The 16,023-nt window shown below is 39.7% G+C and overlaps 1 protein-coding gene across 9 annotated transcripts in view; it reads left to right on the top strand.

Annotated features, from left to right (window-relative positions):
• LOC138942425 (agrin) overlaps positions 1–16,023 on the top strand; it is a 443,133-nt gene that overhangs the window by 138,282 nt on the left and 288,828 nt on the right. For 7 of the 9 annotated variants that reach the window (XM_070312644.1, XM_070312650.1, XM_070312648.1 and 4 more), the window contains one exon: positions 12,579–14,106. The exons of the other annotated variants lie outside the window; for them this stretch is intronic. In XM_070312644.1, the coding sequence (XP_070168745.1) occupies positions 12,753–14,106 (1,354 nt within the window). In that variant the 5' untranslated portion in view covers positions 12,579–12,752. The remainder of the gene's footprint in view (positions 1–12,578; positions 14,107–16,023) is intronic. 9 annotated transcript variants of the gene reach the window in all.

Raw genomic sequence — 16,023 nt, 5'->3', positions numbered from 1 at the left:
TCATGTATTTCACTTCTAAAGTCTATCGTAATTAAGGATTGCCAATTTACCGTACACCGGTTATCCTTAATGCGCGTTCCTTTAATGAAACGTTAACACGATAAAAATCTTTCGCGAGGAATGACTAATTAATTTCGCACACACGGCGATAGAAAATTTTTATTCCGACAGAGAAGGAGAGCGTCGATATCTCGCGTCATCATTTACGAGGAATTCAGACGAATTCGAAGTGGCTGGGGAAATCGCTGGGTGAGAATTCGGAAAAAGGGATTCGATCGGGATCGGCGTAAAAGGGCGAAATCGCTCGTAATTCGGGAACGTCGGTGACGCTTTACGGCGATTCGCGCCGCAATCTCGACGCGTTTCGGTTTTACGGTTTTAATGCGAGAGGGAAAAATTTTACAGCACGGCCGCCGGGCCGTGTCGATCCATCGACCGGCCGTGTCGTTTCCGATAAAACTTTGAGACGTGTATACGCATCGCGGGGAGGAATGCGCAAATTGAACGAGCCAACGTGCAATTTTGTCGAAGGTCCATGCTGGGAATCTAGAAAAAAAGTGTTATTCGCGCTCGCAAACGCGTTTATTGACAATCCGATTAATTACGTGCCCGCGATTTATCTCGTTGCGTATATGCTGCACGTCGCGGGAATAATATTGTCGCTCTTCTATCGGCAATTTTTTCCCATTCGATCAGTATCAATCTTTTAAAAAGAAACTTTGTAACATGTATATTAATCGCGTAATATTAATTATTTATGTATTGTATTAAGCTGGCGCAGTAATATTGTTGCTATTGTATTATTTGATTTGTAGTTATTATCATTAATCTTGCATAATGTCGCTATTAATATTTTATATATCCAGCTTTTAATGAATTATTTTTAAGACACCTAGTATACTCACAGGTGCAACGTTAATCCACAATTATACATAAATGAGATTTAGGGTTAAAGTCTTAACAAAGGTATTACTAACAATAGAATTAAGCGATAATGCTTTAATTAATATATCAACACGACCGCGATTTAATCACAATCTCAACTAATAATGAAATTCGCGTGAAATGTAAAATAAAAATTATATCTTAAAATCAATTTTCCAATTTCGCAAATTTATTATACTTGTAGATCTGCAATTATATTTTAACATGACGATTTTCACGCGTCAGAGATGCATCGCGAATATAATCGAGAATATAAATGAATCGATAAATAAAATAATAAATTTACATACCTTCTACTTTTATTATATACAATATTTAATCTTTCACCGTACCATTTTAATTGAGTAAAGTTTAATTTAGTCACGTTTATGTGTTCTAAATTTCAAATGTAAACTCCGTTCTAGAATCAACTTGCGCGCGCAATCAAGAAAAGTTTCGAGAATTGCCGTTATTACGTTAATAGCGGCTGCGTTTATTAGCGGATAAGGGATGAGACTAGACGGTCTCATCGGATTCATTATAATCACTTCTAAATAAGTCCATAAATCTACCATCCTCCGGGAGAATAATCTCGGGAACAATGCCGGTTCTACATAACGAATCGGCGCGGCGCCGGCGCGACGCCACGCGGTTATTTCTTCGCGCAGCCGGTGAGCTAATACCGCGCGGAATAATGCAGATTTTATCGACGGCACGTTGTTTGCGGCGAATTGAAAAAACTGCATCTCCTTGCAGTTTTTCCCGTCCACCCATTTTCCATCCTTCTGTCTCTCCGCGCGGCGTAACTAACCGCTTTGTCGCGCGGTGGAGATGAGTCGCGGACTGTTGTATTTATTTTTTCCTCCTTCCCTCCCTTCCCGACTTTTCTCCCCCCGTTTTTTTCTTTTCCGACGGAAATCATTCGAGCGATCGCGCGGAAACGCACCGTAATTACTGCCTCACGAAACTGATTAATTATGCGAGGATGGAGCGGTAGTGCTCTATTTTCTCTCCTCTCGATCTGTTTTATTCGCATCCTTCCTCCATATGCGTTCGGAAATTGTTCGATTGTCTCTTCTCCTCGGTACGAAACGAATTACCGCTTCGATCGATGTATTTACGTTGATTGTAGGCGTTGTTAGTTTTTACGTTCACTTCGAGATTTGAAAGATCTTTTTTCAAGTTTCTTCTCGAATCACAATATAATTTTTTATTATCGATAAATCAATATTTTTCTCTTTTAAGCTATATATTCATTATATCTATAATTTCCTATCATCCTCATAGTATTTCTCTCGTAACGTAAATGCGATATCATTTTCTATACTGAAAAATGGCGTTTGAGCGGCTCAAGCCGTCTCCGTTACTTTTGTAATTTGGCGTTTTCGCAGAGACGCGGATAAACCGCGATGAGAGGAGTCGACGTAGCGCATAAGTGCGCATAGAGGAAAAATCCCGGGGATAGAGATGTCTGAATGCACTACGTGGTTCTGAACGGTCGCTCTTTTCTTTCTCTTTTTTTTTTTATCTCTCTATCTACTATCTGCGCAGTCTTTTCGCCGAGCGGGCTTCGGCGTAACCAATTCCGTTTTTCTCTCGTCGCCACGCTTACTTACGCGATCCTTCTCCCTTTCCAATTGCTCTGAAATTTCGTAATTCAGTTTCTCCTTTTTTTTCCATCCTTCCCGGGAAACGAACTTTCGCGCTGAAAGACCGCGAGATGATCGATAAATTGGCATTATGCGGCAGGACTCCCTTCTCGCGGGCTCTCGATAAAACTTCTCCGGCTAAAGCGCGCACCCTCCTCGGACTGTATTTTTTTCCACGATAATGTTATGCGCGATTAACCGAATGTTTATACTGGCGGTGCGACTTGATGGCTTCTCGATTAACGATGCCGTCAAGTTAATTCCGCATAACGTCATTCCAGAGAAAATTCCATCAAAGAGTAATACCATTAATCCTGTAATCTTAAAAGTATTTTTAAAATTTCACAACGATATATCTCTCTCTCTAAATATTTCTATCTGTATTTAGCATTCAGCGATGAATTCATTTTATGATTAAAAAACTGACCGTAATAATATTTTAATAACTAGACGTCTTTTTTAATATAATTTTTTAGATTTTAGATAACATTGGAATTATAATATTATTTCTTCTCATGAAAAAGTAGGCGTTCTTATTTTAAGGTTCGCCGATTTCGTTAAATGTAAGAAGCTAACGATGTGTATAGTCAGAGTTTCTCGCGAAGGCGTACACGTGACTCGGAAAATCTCGTGATCGCTTTTGAAGGTCCGAGGGAGTAATTGTGTTTGTTCTGTACTGTTGACGTTCGATCTTTATTAACCAGACCGCGCAAAATCGAGTTACGAAGGGCAAGAGGAAATTGATGAAGAAACAACATTCGCTTCGGCTAGTAGAACGTAAAAAGAGGTGCGAAAAGAAAAATCGACGCCTCTCGAATGGCCAAATTTAGTTGGCCAAATTGCACTTAATTGTAGCACGAAGGGGATTTCTCTTCTAGCACGAGATTAGTATTATTAAGAATCTATTGTAGATATAGATGTTTAGATATCATACATATGTACATAAATTTTTGGATATGTATCTTTCTACCATATATATTTAGATAATTAATATTTGCTAATAAATATAATTTATTTGTTGATACATTCTAATCAATTAATATTATCTTATAATATTTTTATTATTATTATTTTTAGATTTTTATTTCATATATTTTTTTTATATTTTTATTATTATTTTATTATATCATATTATAATTATTATCATACTTTTAAGTAAATTTATTAAATTAATCTACAATGTGATACTTTTCTTGATATTATAAACAATGGCTTTTAAATAGAAATTTATTGCATATAATTATATAATCGTTCTTTTGACATCATTTGCATCTAAATCAAAATGAAATAACGTTATATTTCTGTAAATAAAAAATGTTTTATCCTATAATAGGATTTGTATCTAACTTTCATTGTATCTTCAGTAATGCCAAATGAGGTAAGCCATTTAGTGGCAGAAGGAGCGTCTCTCAAAGTCAGATGGTACATGCAAAGTGAGTGACGGGGATCGGGCTGAGGGGTAATGATATGCTTTCCAGCGAAATGGTTTTCCGAGGAGGGACAAAGTCGGGCGCTATCTCTCTTGCTCTTTTTATTTAAGTATTTATTTAACGGCACCGAGAGAGAGAGAGAGAGAGAGAGAGAGAGAAAAGATTAGAGAGAGGAGAGACAAGAAGAACGCGAAGGAAAAAATAAGAAGAAGTCGCGAAGGAACGGGATGAAAGTGGGTGACGTTGTCGCCCGACACGAAAGTCCTTCCGGTCGAGACGTTGCACGAGCACCGAAGTACCCTCAGGGGCGTACTGCGGACTCCTACCGGACACAAAAGGGCCATACTGGGGTTCGTCCAACAGCCACATACACAATACGCGCAACCAGCCTCGTCCGAGCTGCCTTATGTTACATGTACAAGGTGTTGCGGAATTACCGCGAACGCAAGTGTCTCGGGCAAAGCCGGGAAGAGAAACGGCGGTTGTTCCAATGTTATGTTCTATCGCTATAAAATTGCTATACAAATGAGCGACGAAGCATTTTCCTTCTCGATCAAGTTCAATCGATCTTAAAAGCGTGACTTTAGATTGACGCTCAAATGTTTCGATTTTTGACGTCTCGAAGAAAGGAACACAAAGCGACGACGGCTTTTCGTGAAATCTTCGCGAGAAAGAAATCAATTCTCGACAAGAATCTGTATAGTAAAAATGTTGTCTGTTGGGTGAAAGGACACATTGTATGTTTCATCCGCAATAGAGACGCGCACATGTGTTCCCGGCTGACTATCGGAAGGGTTTCCCTACTTCGAGTAGCTGAAAGCGTAATGTCATGCTCCTAAAGCGCATTACCCTGATAAGAATAAGATGGTGATTCCCCGTGTTCCTCGGCGCACTCGCGTTAACATTTATGAATAGCAACGACGCAATCCAGACAATTCCAAGGCGATTATTCCTAGAGGAGCATTCTTAGATAGAGAGATGCCATGTTGAAACTTCCTTATTCTCTGTATAACTTACACGTAAAGATAAACATTTTGCGGCGACTTTTTTCTCTCGCGTACACGCAAAAATGTCGATATTGACCGAAGCCTTTGTATATTTTGCGCCGAAATAATAAGATGTGGCGAGCTATAGCGAACTATCGGGCGTTTTTCCTTCAAATTAGATCCGAGGGTAATGTGGTGGATCATATATATATAATATTTCGTCGTTATTTTTCATAGCGAAAGAAGGGGAAGGATATTGCGGGCAATGATGCGTAAAGGCAAAATATTTTCTAATATTATATAATCCAGCAAAGTCCCCTAGCATGTATTCATGTGGATGACAGTCGGATTAGTAATAAAATTAGAAATGAGAGCGAAGACACTTGTAATTTTGCGCACGTGCTTTATCACGTGGCCTTGCAGTCCGTGTCGAACGCGGAAGAAGGAGCTTTAACGTAATTGTACGAGATATTTTTCTTTTATATTTATACGTGTCACAAAATTATATTAATTTTTTGAAATGAGTTTCTTCGAAAAATCCAGAGCAAATTTGTTGTTTCGGCGGGAATATGTAACGCTTTTGAAATTATCAACGCGTGAATAAATGAATACAAAAAATCTTATTTCTTTACGATTAACTTATTAAACGAATTGAAAGAATTTTACTTTATAATAAAATATTGAAATTCAGTTATCGGAAACTGGCTAAACTGGTATAATTAAAAAGCTTTGAAAAAGAGATGCGTAGCGATGATAGCTGGCATCAGTTCAACCAGAGGAAGAGAAGCGTGTGTATCGAGACGACGAGATCGATTGCGTTGAATTTAACGTCATAGCTTTCCTTTTACTAGCTTTTAAACATCGTCTCACGATTCTTCTTGCGCAACTTGTTTATGCACCTGAAACTGCAAGGCAACCTTCCTTTTTAACCTCCCTCCGCGCTGTCCCTCTCTTCTCAATCTTCTCTTCCTCCACTCGTAATCCTAACGTTTGATTGCGCCCATTACGGTTGAAGCACCTAATACGTAACTTTCGAGACCCGTGCGATAGGTCGGCTCACCAGTCGGCTAAAATCGATTTCACCTGTGCTTGCTCTCCTCTCGGCGCTTTTGTCTCACCTTTCTCCTTTCATCTGTCTCTTTTACCCGCTCTGCCTCCCACGTTCATCATATTCCCCGTAAAAAAAAAAAAAACGAATAAAAATTCGCAGGTACTTGTTTCCATATATGCGATGCATATTCTAATCTTATCTATAACTTTAATGAAATATCCCATATAAAATTTTACGCGATATAGATGTAACGTCACATAAATATTGCATAGAAAAGAGAAGTTGTTTTTTTCTTTTAAACGCTAAAACTCCAAGAATTATTAATAATCTTGATTTTTCTTTTTTCTACGTAGATTCTTGGATTCAGAATTATAAAAATTTAATATATATTTATATTCACTTATTAATTTTCTACAGCTATTTTATACCATTTATAATGATTATATTTTTCACGGTTTAATTTCGGGTCGCGTTAATTCCTCTGTTACACACAAATTCCCTCCTGTCATTATAGTCTCCACATTTTTCGTATTCTTGCACGACGATTCTCTTCACCTCGTTTACTCTCGCACGTCCGGTCTTGTTTCTCCACGGCTCGCTGATCAACCAGGATAGGTGAGAAGGATAGGATTCACAGAGTGAATGGAAAGGAGAGGCGAGTTCTGCGGGTCCGGCATTAAACATTCAAAGGGACGGCAAAAAGAAGATGCATTTGCATCCCGTGCTGCAACTGTGGATTCCGGGGGGAAAAACATAAATAATTCAACAGTTTTTACGGGATCGTCGGGAGGGGTGGTCGTCAGGGATACGCGGGGGAAAGGGGTACGAAATTTATGACAACAGCGGATGATTCGAAACGGGATGCTATGGATGAGTCATGACGCTCCAAACGGCCGAATAAACGGCCGAAAAATGATGCCGCGCCCCGCCGTTGAAAGTTCGTAAAGCCGATAATATTTTTCGATGTAGGACAGATTTTTGTGACGGCGGAATATCACTCAAAATTGTTTGTGGAATAACTCAACTCCCGATAGATGTGTGTCCATGTTGCTGCGTTGCGATTTTCACATAAAATCTTGCGTCGACGTTTTGATGTTTGTACAATACTATGATATAATCGTCATGATGCTTGTATATTTTCTAGCGATAAAAAAAAAAAATCACGTTTAATCGTCCGGCATCGCACAATTAATTTCTCTCCTCAGTTTGAAAGTTTATCTTTTTTTTTTCCGTCAAATTATCTCGCGCGCGAATGCCATTTCTGGATTTAATTTCGTGAAAAGCGTTAGCGAAAAATCGCACGAGGTTTCGTTCGATGGACTTACAGACAGAATTGTACGCGATCCTAGCGATATACTTATTCTCCCTCGTCGTCATTTGCCTAAGGAAAATCGAAGCCATCGTTCGAAAGGTTGACGAGGAGAGCACGACCACCCGCAATGTCGTTGCCAGGAATATCGATCCCGCCGGATAGCTTACAGGTGAACTTTTAGCCGGGGCAAATCAACCTTTTCGCGAGCAAATCGCTTATACGTACGTACGAATCCAGTTTCGGTCCTAGCGCGTACATAAAAACCGCCCCGAGTCATCGGATGGGAATCAAATATTCGCTGCCCCGCGACTATACAAATATTTTCACAGGACGCACTTTATTTATTTATTTTTTCATCGTGATTCTACAAAACGCAATTTCGTTCTCGATTATCTATGCTTGCATACGGACTAGATTGTCGCCACTGAATGTACTCTATTAAAACATTGGAGAATGGTTTTTAAAGATTTATCGCGAAAAGAATCATTTTTATAGAGATTTCCAGAAAGATACAGCAGAAAAGCTTTAAATATTAAATTTAAATTAATCTTTTTTCTCTCTTCGATATTGTTAATGACAGTATTATTATTTAGTATTATTATAGTGTAATATTATTATCGCTGAGATTGTAAGACTAATTTATATCCGCTGGGAATTTCAAAGAGAATTTACTATAACATAATAAACTTAATGCGGATATTGATTATTAAGACGCTTAAAGTTGAAAGCTCGAAAGTAGCAACGCCGAAACTTTCGCTGCGAAAAAATTCATTCCGAATTCATCAAAGTACGTCTTATGACTTCTGTGAAATTGCGGCAGGTACTCTCTCTCTCTCTCTGTGTATACAAGGAAATTGCAGCGAGTAAAGTTAAGCAGCCCTAGATAATTTAATTTATTTCTTTCAAATATTTCTCGATACTTTTTCCATCTCTTTCTCTCCTCCTTCTTCTTCTCTTCGTTCTTCGTAAAAGCGTCGAAGTATCTCTCAAGCAGAAAGCTCGTTAACCGCGACTTGATATTAATCTTGTTACATACTTTCTTATAATAATCGGTCAAGTCCAAGCTATTTAATTATGTGAGGATTTACGCGCGAGATTGATCGAAGAGCGTAATTTTTTCGCGGAGAACGCGACGCGGAAATCGCGGGATCTTTTCTCGCATGTGAATCGGCGGAAAAGCGCCATCGAAATGTCTATTGTAGATCGAAAATTTTCCAAGCGTAAAGTCATCGCGCGACGATATTGTTTTGGGTATAACGCGTGTGGTTTTCCGTTTGTAAAACTCGCTATCTCCATTTGACATCTACCATATCTATGGTGACATTCGGTAACAGCAATGTAGATAGTGAGTTTTTGAAAAACTAACGAGTTTGAGATATGTATATATGTATATTTTGCGCGACGACATTTTTTTCATTTATTCAGTTGCCGATATCATTCTTTATTTGCAATTTTAATGACAGATGGTTGCCAGATATAACGAGTCTCACGAGCCTTTCAATTTTCATTTATAGAGCCATCGTTTTCTATGGATCCGTCATACGCGAGAAACCTTTGTAGCCCAGATATTTCTTATAATATATGTATTTAACTTAACATTATCCTTGGCTTGAAATCTTAATAGTCAAACGATCGTTTATACATTTAACGATTCTAACCAATCGGGAATAATATCCCATATATAGTCTTACATATAGAATTGCTCTATAATCATGGTCTCTCTGCCATTGAATGGCCGTGCATACCGAGATGGAATTATTAATCGGCGGGATATGCCGTGTGCAATTTCGGAATATCTTTCGGTGGCGTCCGAATGGGCGGACGACGAAGTCGGGAATCACGGGAAGGCAAGTCGAGTCCCGGGTATTATCGGGCAAAGTTTTAACAGCGCTTCATTAAGCAAAATAGTTTCATACGGCGATCGAGCGCGCGTCGGTATTTCGGGTAGTTTGAATACGGGGGAATATATAGAACGAAATGGTGAGATCGAAGAGAGAAAGAGAGAGAGAGAGAGAGAGAGAGAGAGAGAGAGAGAGAGAGAGAGAGAGAGAGAGAGAGTTTACTAATCCGGCAGCTTGCAGCCTCGAATTGTTTCCGGCCGTAGCTAGGCTTTTGCCCGCGACAATAATCGCCGCCATTCGATGCGAAACGCCAGAGGAAACGTTTCTCGCGCGACAACAACTGCAGAGGGCAAAAAGCGAGAGGCGGATTAATTCCGCTCTCTCCCTGGATATTACGTTCTCGCTACTGGCGAATCAAATGCGAACGCGACTATTCGCGGTTACGAAAACCGAGTTTCATTCAAGTGACGCGGAAGAGAGAGAGAGAGAGAGAGTAGATGGGAAGAGATGCAGTTTCCATAGATTTTAAAAATTCCTGTTAAAAAAGAAATTCTAGGATATTATCGTGTGCGTAAAGATAAGAAAAAATACGGAAAAGATACGAGTACTGAATGTACAATAGATACGTTGCCTCATAATTTTTTATTAAAGTCTTAAGTGCCTTAATTGTGACAAATAACACGAAACACATTCTGTTGGATTTTGAATTACTGGAGAAAGATGAGCATAAATAGGGTGCTGGAGAGATTCGTAGCATCGGGCTTTTTTTTTTTTTTTTTTTTTTTTAAAGCATCTTCCAGTGTCTAGCATATTTTATTTCTGTCACGCCCAGCATTGGCACGAATGCTTGACAAATGAACATTCGACATGATAGAGATAAACTATTAAGGATATGTTTCTCGAGCTAATATCGGTTTCTTTTCTCCGAGCAAAGAAGCTTACAGTCCGATGCATTTTTGTAACGCCGGGCACGCGACACGCAATTATCATTCTTTTAAAAAGTTATTTTTAAAAGTACGTAAATTTTAAGTGCAAGGCACCGCGAACATTTAACGACCGGCAATCAGGATTCCCAGAGAAGGACGCCATCGTCGCTTCTCGTCCGCTCTGCGCCTCAAGTCGCCTATTTTTCCAACGGGTTTCTCCTCTCGCTCGTCGCTCTTTATAATTCTTCGCGAAACATTTTTTTTTCCCACTCTTTTCGTCCCCCTCAACAGTTTGCTGCCCGCCCCCCTCCCCCCCCCCCCTCATTCTCGACGCCCATCCCGTGAGCTATCCGTGCTTTTAATATACGCAAATGAAGTTATGCGCCGGAACTAATCATATTTGCATGCGGAACAGCAATCTCCTTTGAGCCCTTGTCATACTTATTACTTCAGTTTAGTCGCTCGAGAAAATTTTATGACGAGCAGCATTGGCTTATGGCGCGAGAACCATCAGATTGTGATTGATTACCGGAAGGAGACGCTGTTTCCTATCAGCTGATCCGATGCGTTTAAATCTTTTCGTTTCCGCATGTCAAATCGCTTGCACGAAATTATCGATAAATGATAATAAACGATTATAACATACATTTTATTTGTTTTAATGGAAACTAGTCTGAAAGGTTTCCTCAAAATTTATTTTGACATCTCAAAGAAGATCGAATAAATGAGAATTTGCGAGCGTTCCTGCATTAGAGTACAAGTATAAATTGTGTCTCTAAACTTTTGTCGTATCTTATATCAACTATAAATTCCTCGTTCTCGTAAATCTCATAGAGAGAATTCTCAGTAAATCAGCGTCCGCGAACGATTAGAGCTTTACTCGATTAAAGTTATTTCGTTTCATTCATTAAGGATTAAGGAAATCAACCGTCTCGGATGTGATACGACATAATGTAAGGCAAACGTCATCTCAGTCGCGAAACGTAGATTTGCGAAACACCCCTCGAAGAAGTCCGCAATTACGGGAGACAGGTGACATGGTATTCTCGTCGGTATATCCGGTGGAAACTTCCGGAAGCGCGACGTTTGTCGTTTCCTCCGCAATCGCGTTTAATTAATTATCGATCGATCCGCCGTGGGCGTTCAATCGCGAATACGCCCCGTCGACTGACAATGAGAAGGGAGTCGGACCGGACTATACATATACTACTGACTGTAATCGAAAGAGACGTGGCACGATAATGTGATTTATCGATCCAGCGTCGATTTGACAGCGCTGTATACTAGTCTATTCAACAAATCGGAATTCTATTAATCGTAGATTTTAAATTCGATGATCTAAAGATTCAGAGGAATAATAAAGACTATCCTAAGGAAAATTTATATAAATTTATATATGTATATATTTTTCTCTCTATTTCTTTATGTCTGAAATGATGAAAAGTAGAGTGTGTGTTATTTGAAAAATAAAGCAGAGAGGTTTATGGGATTATAATGGAAGCATTAGCATAGATGTGCAATTTACTTGAACCAAGTCACCTGAAATACGCATAATAATGTAATAAAAGTTGCGCGAGACTCCCTTACACGACCGCGTGTACGCGATTGGCATGTTATTATTTTAGCATTAATATTAAATGTCCTCGAGGAAATATCGGAGATGCAGGAGCGACGTGAACATAGAATTTACTTTACGCGCACGATTTCTCGCAACGAGGGAAGGAAAGATGAAATGGCAAGGGGAAAAGTAGATCGCGCTTAATCGAATCCTTATACGATAAAGAAATTGTTTGCCTTGCAACGCTGCCATCGTCTATTCATTGTGTTTAAGCAGCTTCAATTTTCCGGCAACTCCACGACCGATGTATTCGACGGGCGCATTATCATTGACTGCGATGCAGCCGCATTTTGGTCACGCACGATCGAGTATTATCGTCATCATTGGCTGTAGCGGCCATTCGTGAGCTACCGAGCATGCGGAAGGTAATCGTAGTCTGGAGTAGCGCTTACAGAATATTGCTGCCCTGAATGCCGTATCGAGAGAGAGAGAGAGAGAGAGAGAGAGAGAGATACACGTATCGATAACGAACCATGTATAGATACGCCTGCGTAATCCACTGATCCGCTATTGTAAAAGATCAAGAAGTGAATTGAACCATCGAATACTAATTAAAATTTTTCCCCTTGCCTTTATAATTTCGGTATTATTTTTATGCTAGGAAAATTATGAATTAATTAAAATTGAGCGTTTTATCAATACATTAAATTAGTAATTATCTTATTAAGATGAGATAATCTTGTCTTAAGCCGCTTATTAAAAATTTAGGAAAAAATATAATGATAAAAAAAGTTCTTCTTATTAATCTACTAACTTGATAAGTTCTAAATATTAAAACTGTTAAAACTATCTATTTACTAACCGCACTAACAATCTTCTTCTTTTCTCTCTTTGCTTCCAGGCTTCGTAACTCATCTGCTAATCCCGCGAAGAATCCGAAACTACTAACGCGAAAATGCATCTCTGATTAAATCGCGCTATAAACTTGGACCGTCGACTGATCGTCGACGTCGCAGCATCATCGTTCACCGATCGTAGCGCGATCGTTCCGGAACGATCATGCGAATCCTCGAAAATGCGCAGGACCAGCAGCAACGGCCTCAAGCTCGACCTGACGGAGAACACGCCAGGTAGCTCGTTGTCGCGGCTGCCGAATCTCGTCGAGCATGCGGAGACCTGTCAGGCGCTGTCCGCCGGAACTGGTGAGAATTTGAGCAGCAAGTTGCCCAACGTGGTTGAGGGCTCGATGGACTATGGTAGCGAGCGTAGGTCCTCCCGTTATCTGGAGTACCAAGAGATCAAGTCCTATCAGGATCCCCAATCGTCCGCTTCGGCGGCGCCGGCCTATCACGAGGGTGCCTACCACGATCAATCGAGGGGATACCGGAATTACGATCGAAAGACGGGCGTCGATTTTGATCGGGAGAATCTCCAAAGGTTCGATAACAGGATCTATCCGGAGGACGCGCTGAGATACGCCGATCGTTGCGCGGATCAGCGAACTTACCAGGAGTCGGATCTGGACGCGCCTTACGATCGTAACGACGCGCAGAAGCTCAGCAAAGCTTATCCGGAGCTGTCGGACTCGAGCAGACGATATTCGCGGGATCTGACCGATTACGAGTACGCGTCGCGTTATGCCGAAGAGACATTGAAGCTGGAGCCAAACAAGGATCTTCATCATCATCCGGGCAAGATCTATGAATCGGCCGCCTCCAAGGGTTACGAGTCTGGCGTGAAGACACACGATTCTGCTTACGATCTCGCCTGCTCCGAACAGCAAGAACCACCAGCCAGACAGTATGAGAGCAAGTATCACTCAGTCAGCAAAATGTATGGCACTTTGCCTAGGTATGAGAGCAGCAAGTCCTACGAGCCGACGTACGAGCCCAGGCCTACCTATGAGCCCAAGTACGACGAGCGGACGTACGAGAACGCCAGCAAGGGTGGTTACGAGCCCAAGTACGGGTTAACCAGCTCAAAGAGCTATGAGAGATCCAAGTATGAGAGCACGACGTCGTCCAGGTACCAGGACAAGTCTTACGATCAGACCCTGAAGATCGGCGAGCTGGGCTCGTCCTCGTCCGGCGCGTATGCCAGGAAGCATCAGGATCAGGAAGATACCGGCGCGGAAAAGATGAACGGATACAGGAAGAGTAATTTCGAGGCCTACGGGGTTTACTCGGATCCTGAGGACGATCACGGCTTCTTGGCGGACAAAAAAGCGCCTCAGTACACATACAAAGGCGTCGTGGTAAATGTTAGCGGTGAGTCCGCAGTGGTCGATCAGAAACGGATGGCCGGCAAGGATGGCAGGCAAACCGAGATAATCAGAAGTCCTTGGTGCAGGCCGACCATACTGCTGCTCCTGCTGGTACTCCTGGTCGTCATCTTTGTTTTCGTCGCTGGGATATTATTATATTTCAATTGTGAGTTTGCATCGTTACTTCATATTACGAATTTCTGCGTTTTTAAACAATTTTAAGTTTTATTTCTCATGCTTGATTTTTGCAAAACTAAAAGTTTTTGCAACTTTTTATTCTGAAAAATAATTCGTAAACATTTTTCACGAAAATGTATTCTAAGCGTAAAAATGTTTTCTATACTTCTTTTTTACAACGATAATTCTTTACAAGTTTATTTTTATATTCTGAATGATGCATACGAAAAATTTATCGAGATTTCTGCGCCAACGTAAATTCAAAAGTAGTTGTTTCTTTTAAGCATTTAATTTTATATTATAGATAATTTATAGAACTTGTGCATTTCTATCGTAATGTATTACGGAAAAAATGTATAAAATATATAACGGATTTATTTGCAAACCCGCTGCATTAATTCTTTCAATTTAAATATCATTATTTCAAATAAATATTAATAGCAGCAAATTTTCTCGACCAATCTATAATGTCGAACGGATACAGTCGTGTTCGTCAATTAAAGTTAATTCCTCGACAAGAACTAATTAAAGATAACGGAGCTCGATAACGAACCGCGACGAGACGCGAACCTTGAACATCTAAGACAAAGAGTCATTGTTAATAAACGACTTGCGTTATTTCTTTCTTTGTTCACTGCCTGCTAATAAGACGTGCCATTTGTCCTTATATAGGACGCTCTAGATATCGTACGTTTCTTCCCAACTACAATTGGATAAACACGTAAACGATTTTTTCTCTTCAAGAATTAATTAAAAGAATTCTATGTATATATATGTGTGTGTGTTTATGTGTGAATGTGTCATCACTACGGTGACGATATTTTTTTGGAGAAAATAAAGGACAAATCAGAAATTATTTCATATAATAAGAAAAAGCAGGTTGCGTTTATTTTTGTTTCACTAAAACTGAAAAGCCTTATAACATTTATTATAAAATATAATAAACAATAGCAATGAATTATTGGTTTATTATTGGCAATAATAAACAACACGATATACAATAAACAACACAATGTTTTACACAATTATATTATTTCAAAATTTTAAAAAATTTAATTTCGATATTTTTCACAAGAATGAACTTTTTTTTAATAAATCGGGTTTGTGTTTAAAAAATTCATAAAACTCTATACACGTCATATCGAAGTTGCATTTGGTATAAATACATGCTTCCAATGTTTCGACTTTTAATTCGGTTTTCTCAGTAATCCACATATTATTCATTAATGAAAGTACTCTTTCAGTGGGGGGGAGGGCGAGCATTAGATCCGGGGAGACAAAAGCTAAATTCGACGATTTTACTATTTCAATTCACAAAATAAAGGACAGAGAATGGCCATTTTAGAAAAAAAAAAGAAAAAAAATCTAAAGGACAGAGCAGTGAAATAAAGGACTGTCCTCTTAAATAAAGGACGTACGGTCACCGTAAGTCATCACACGTTTCATCTAAATATCCTAAGTTTTTATTAAAGTTTACTTACAATTAAAAAATTATAATGGGTGTCATTTTCTCGAATCTTATTTTTGCAAAGCTTCTTTACGTCTTGCATTGTATGGTACAATGATTCCGATTCATTTCAATCACATTCTCTCCATTTAATTTCTTTCGGCTTTCAATTAATTATTGAAGGAAAGTTCGCGATTGAAAGTACTATCCCATCCATCTTCGCGAAAGATTGATTTATTTCTCTCGGTGCAACCTATATTGCACTCTGCACATTTTATTGTCGCGTTACGACGCTCGTGAGCCGACTCGCTGATAGCGGACGTTTCAGTTAATGAGCATCCGATACCAATTATTTACGGGCGTCCGCGCGTTTGCCATAGTAATAGCATAGTAATGCAAGGATAGACGACGACTATAACGACACCGCCGACGACGACGACGACGACGACGACGACGGTG

Source organism: Polyergus mexicanus, unplaced genomic scaffold, assembly GCF_030449975.1.
Source record: "Polyergus mexicanus isolate NDT 795.1 unplaced genomic scaffold, iyPolMexi1.0 SCAF_22, whole genome shotgun sequence".
Classification (NCBI taxonomy): Eukaryota; Metazoa; Arthropoda; class Insecta; order Hymenoptera; family Formicidae; genus Polyergus; species Polyergus mexicanus.
This window is presented reverse-complemented; position numbering and strand designations above follow the sequence as displayed.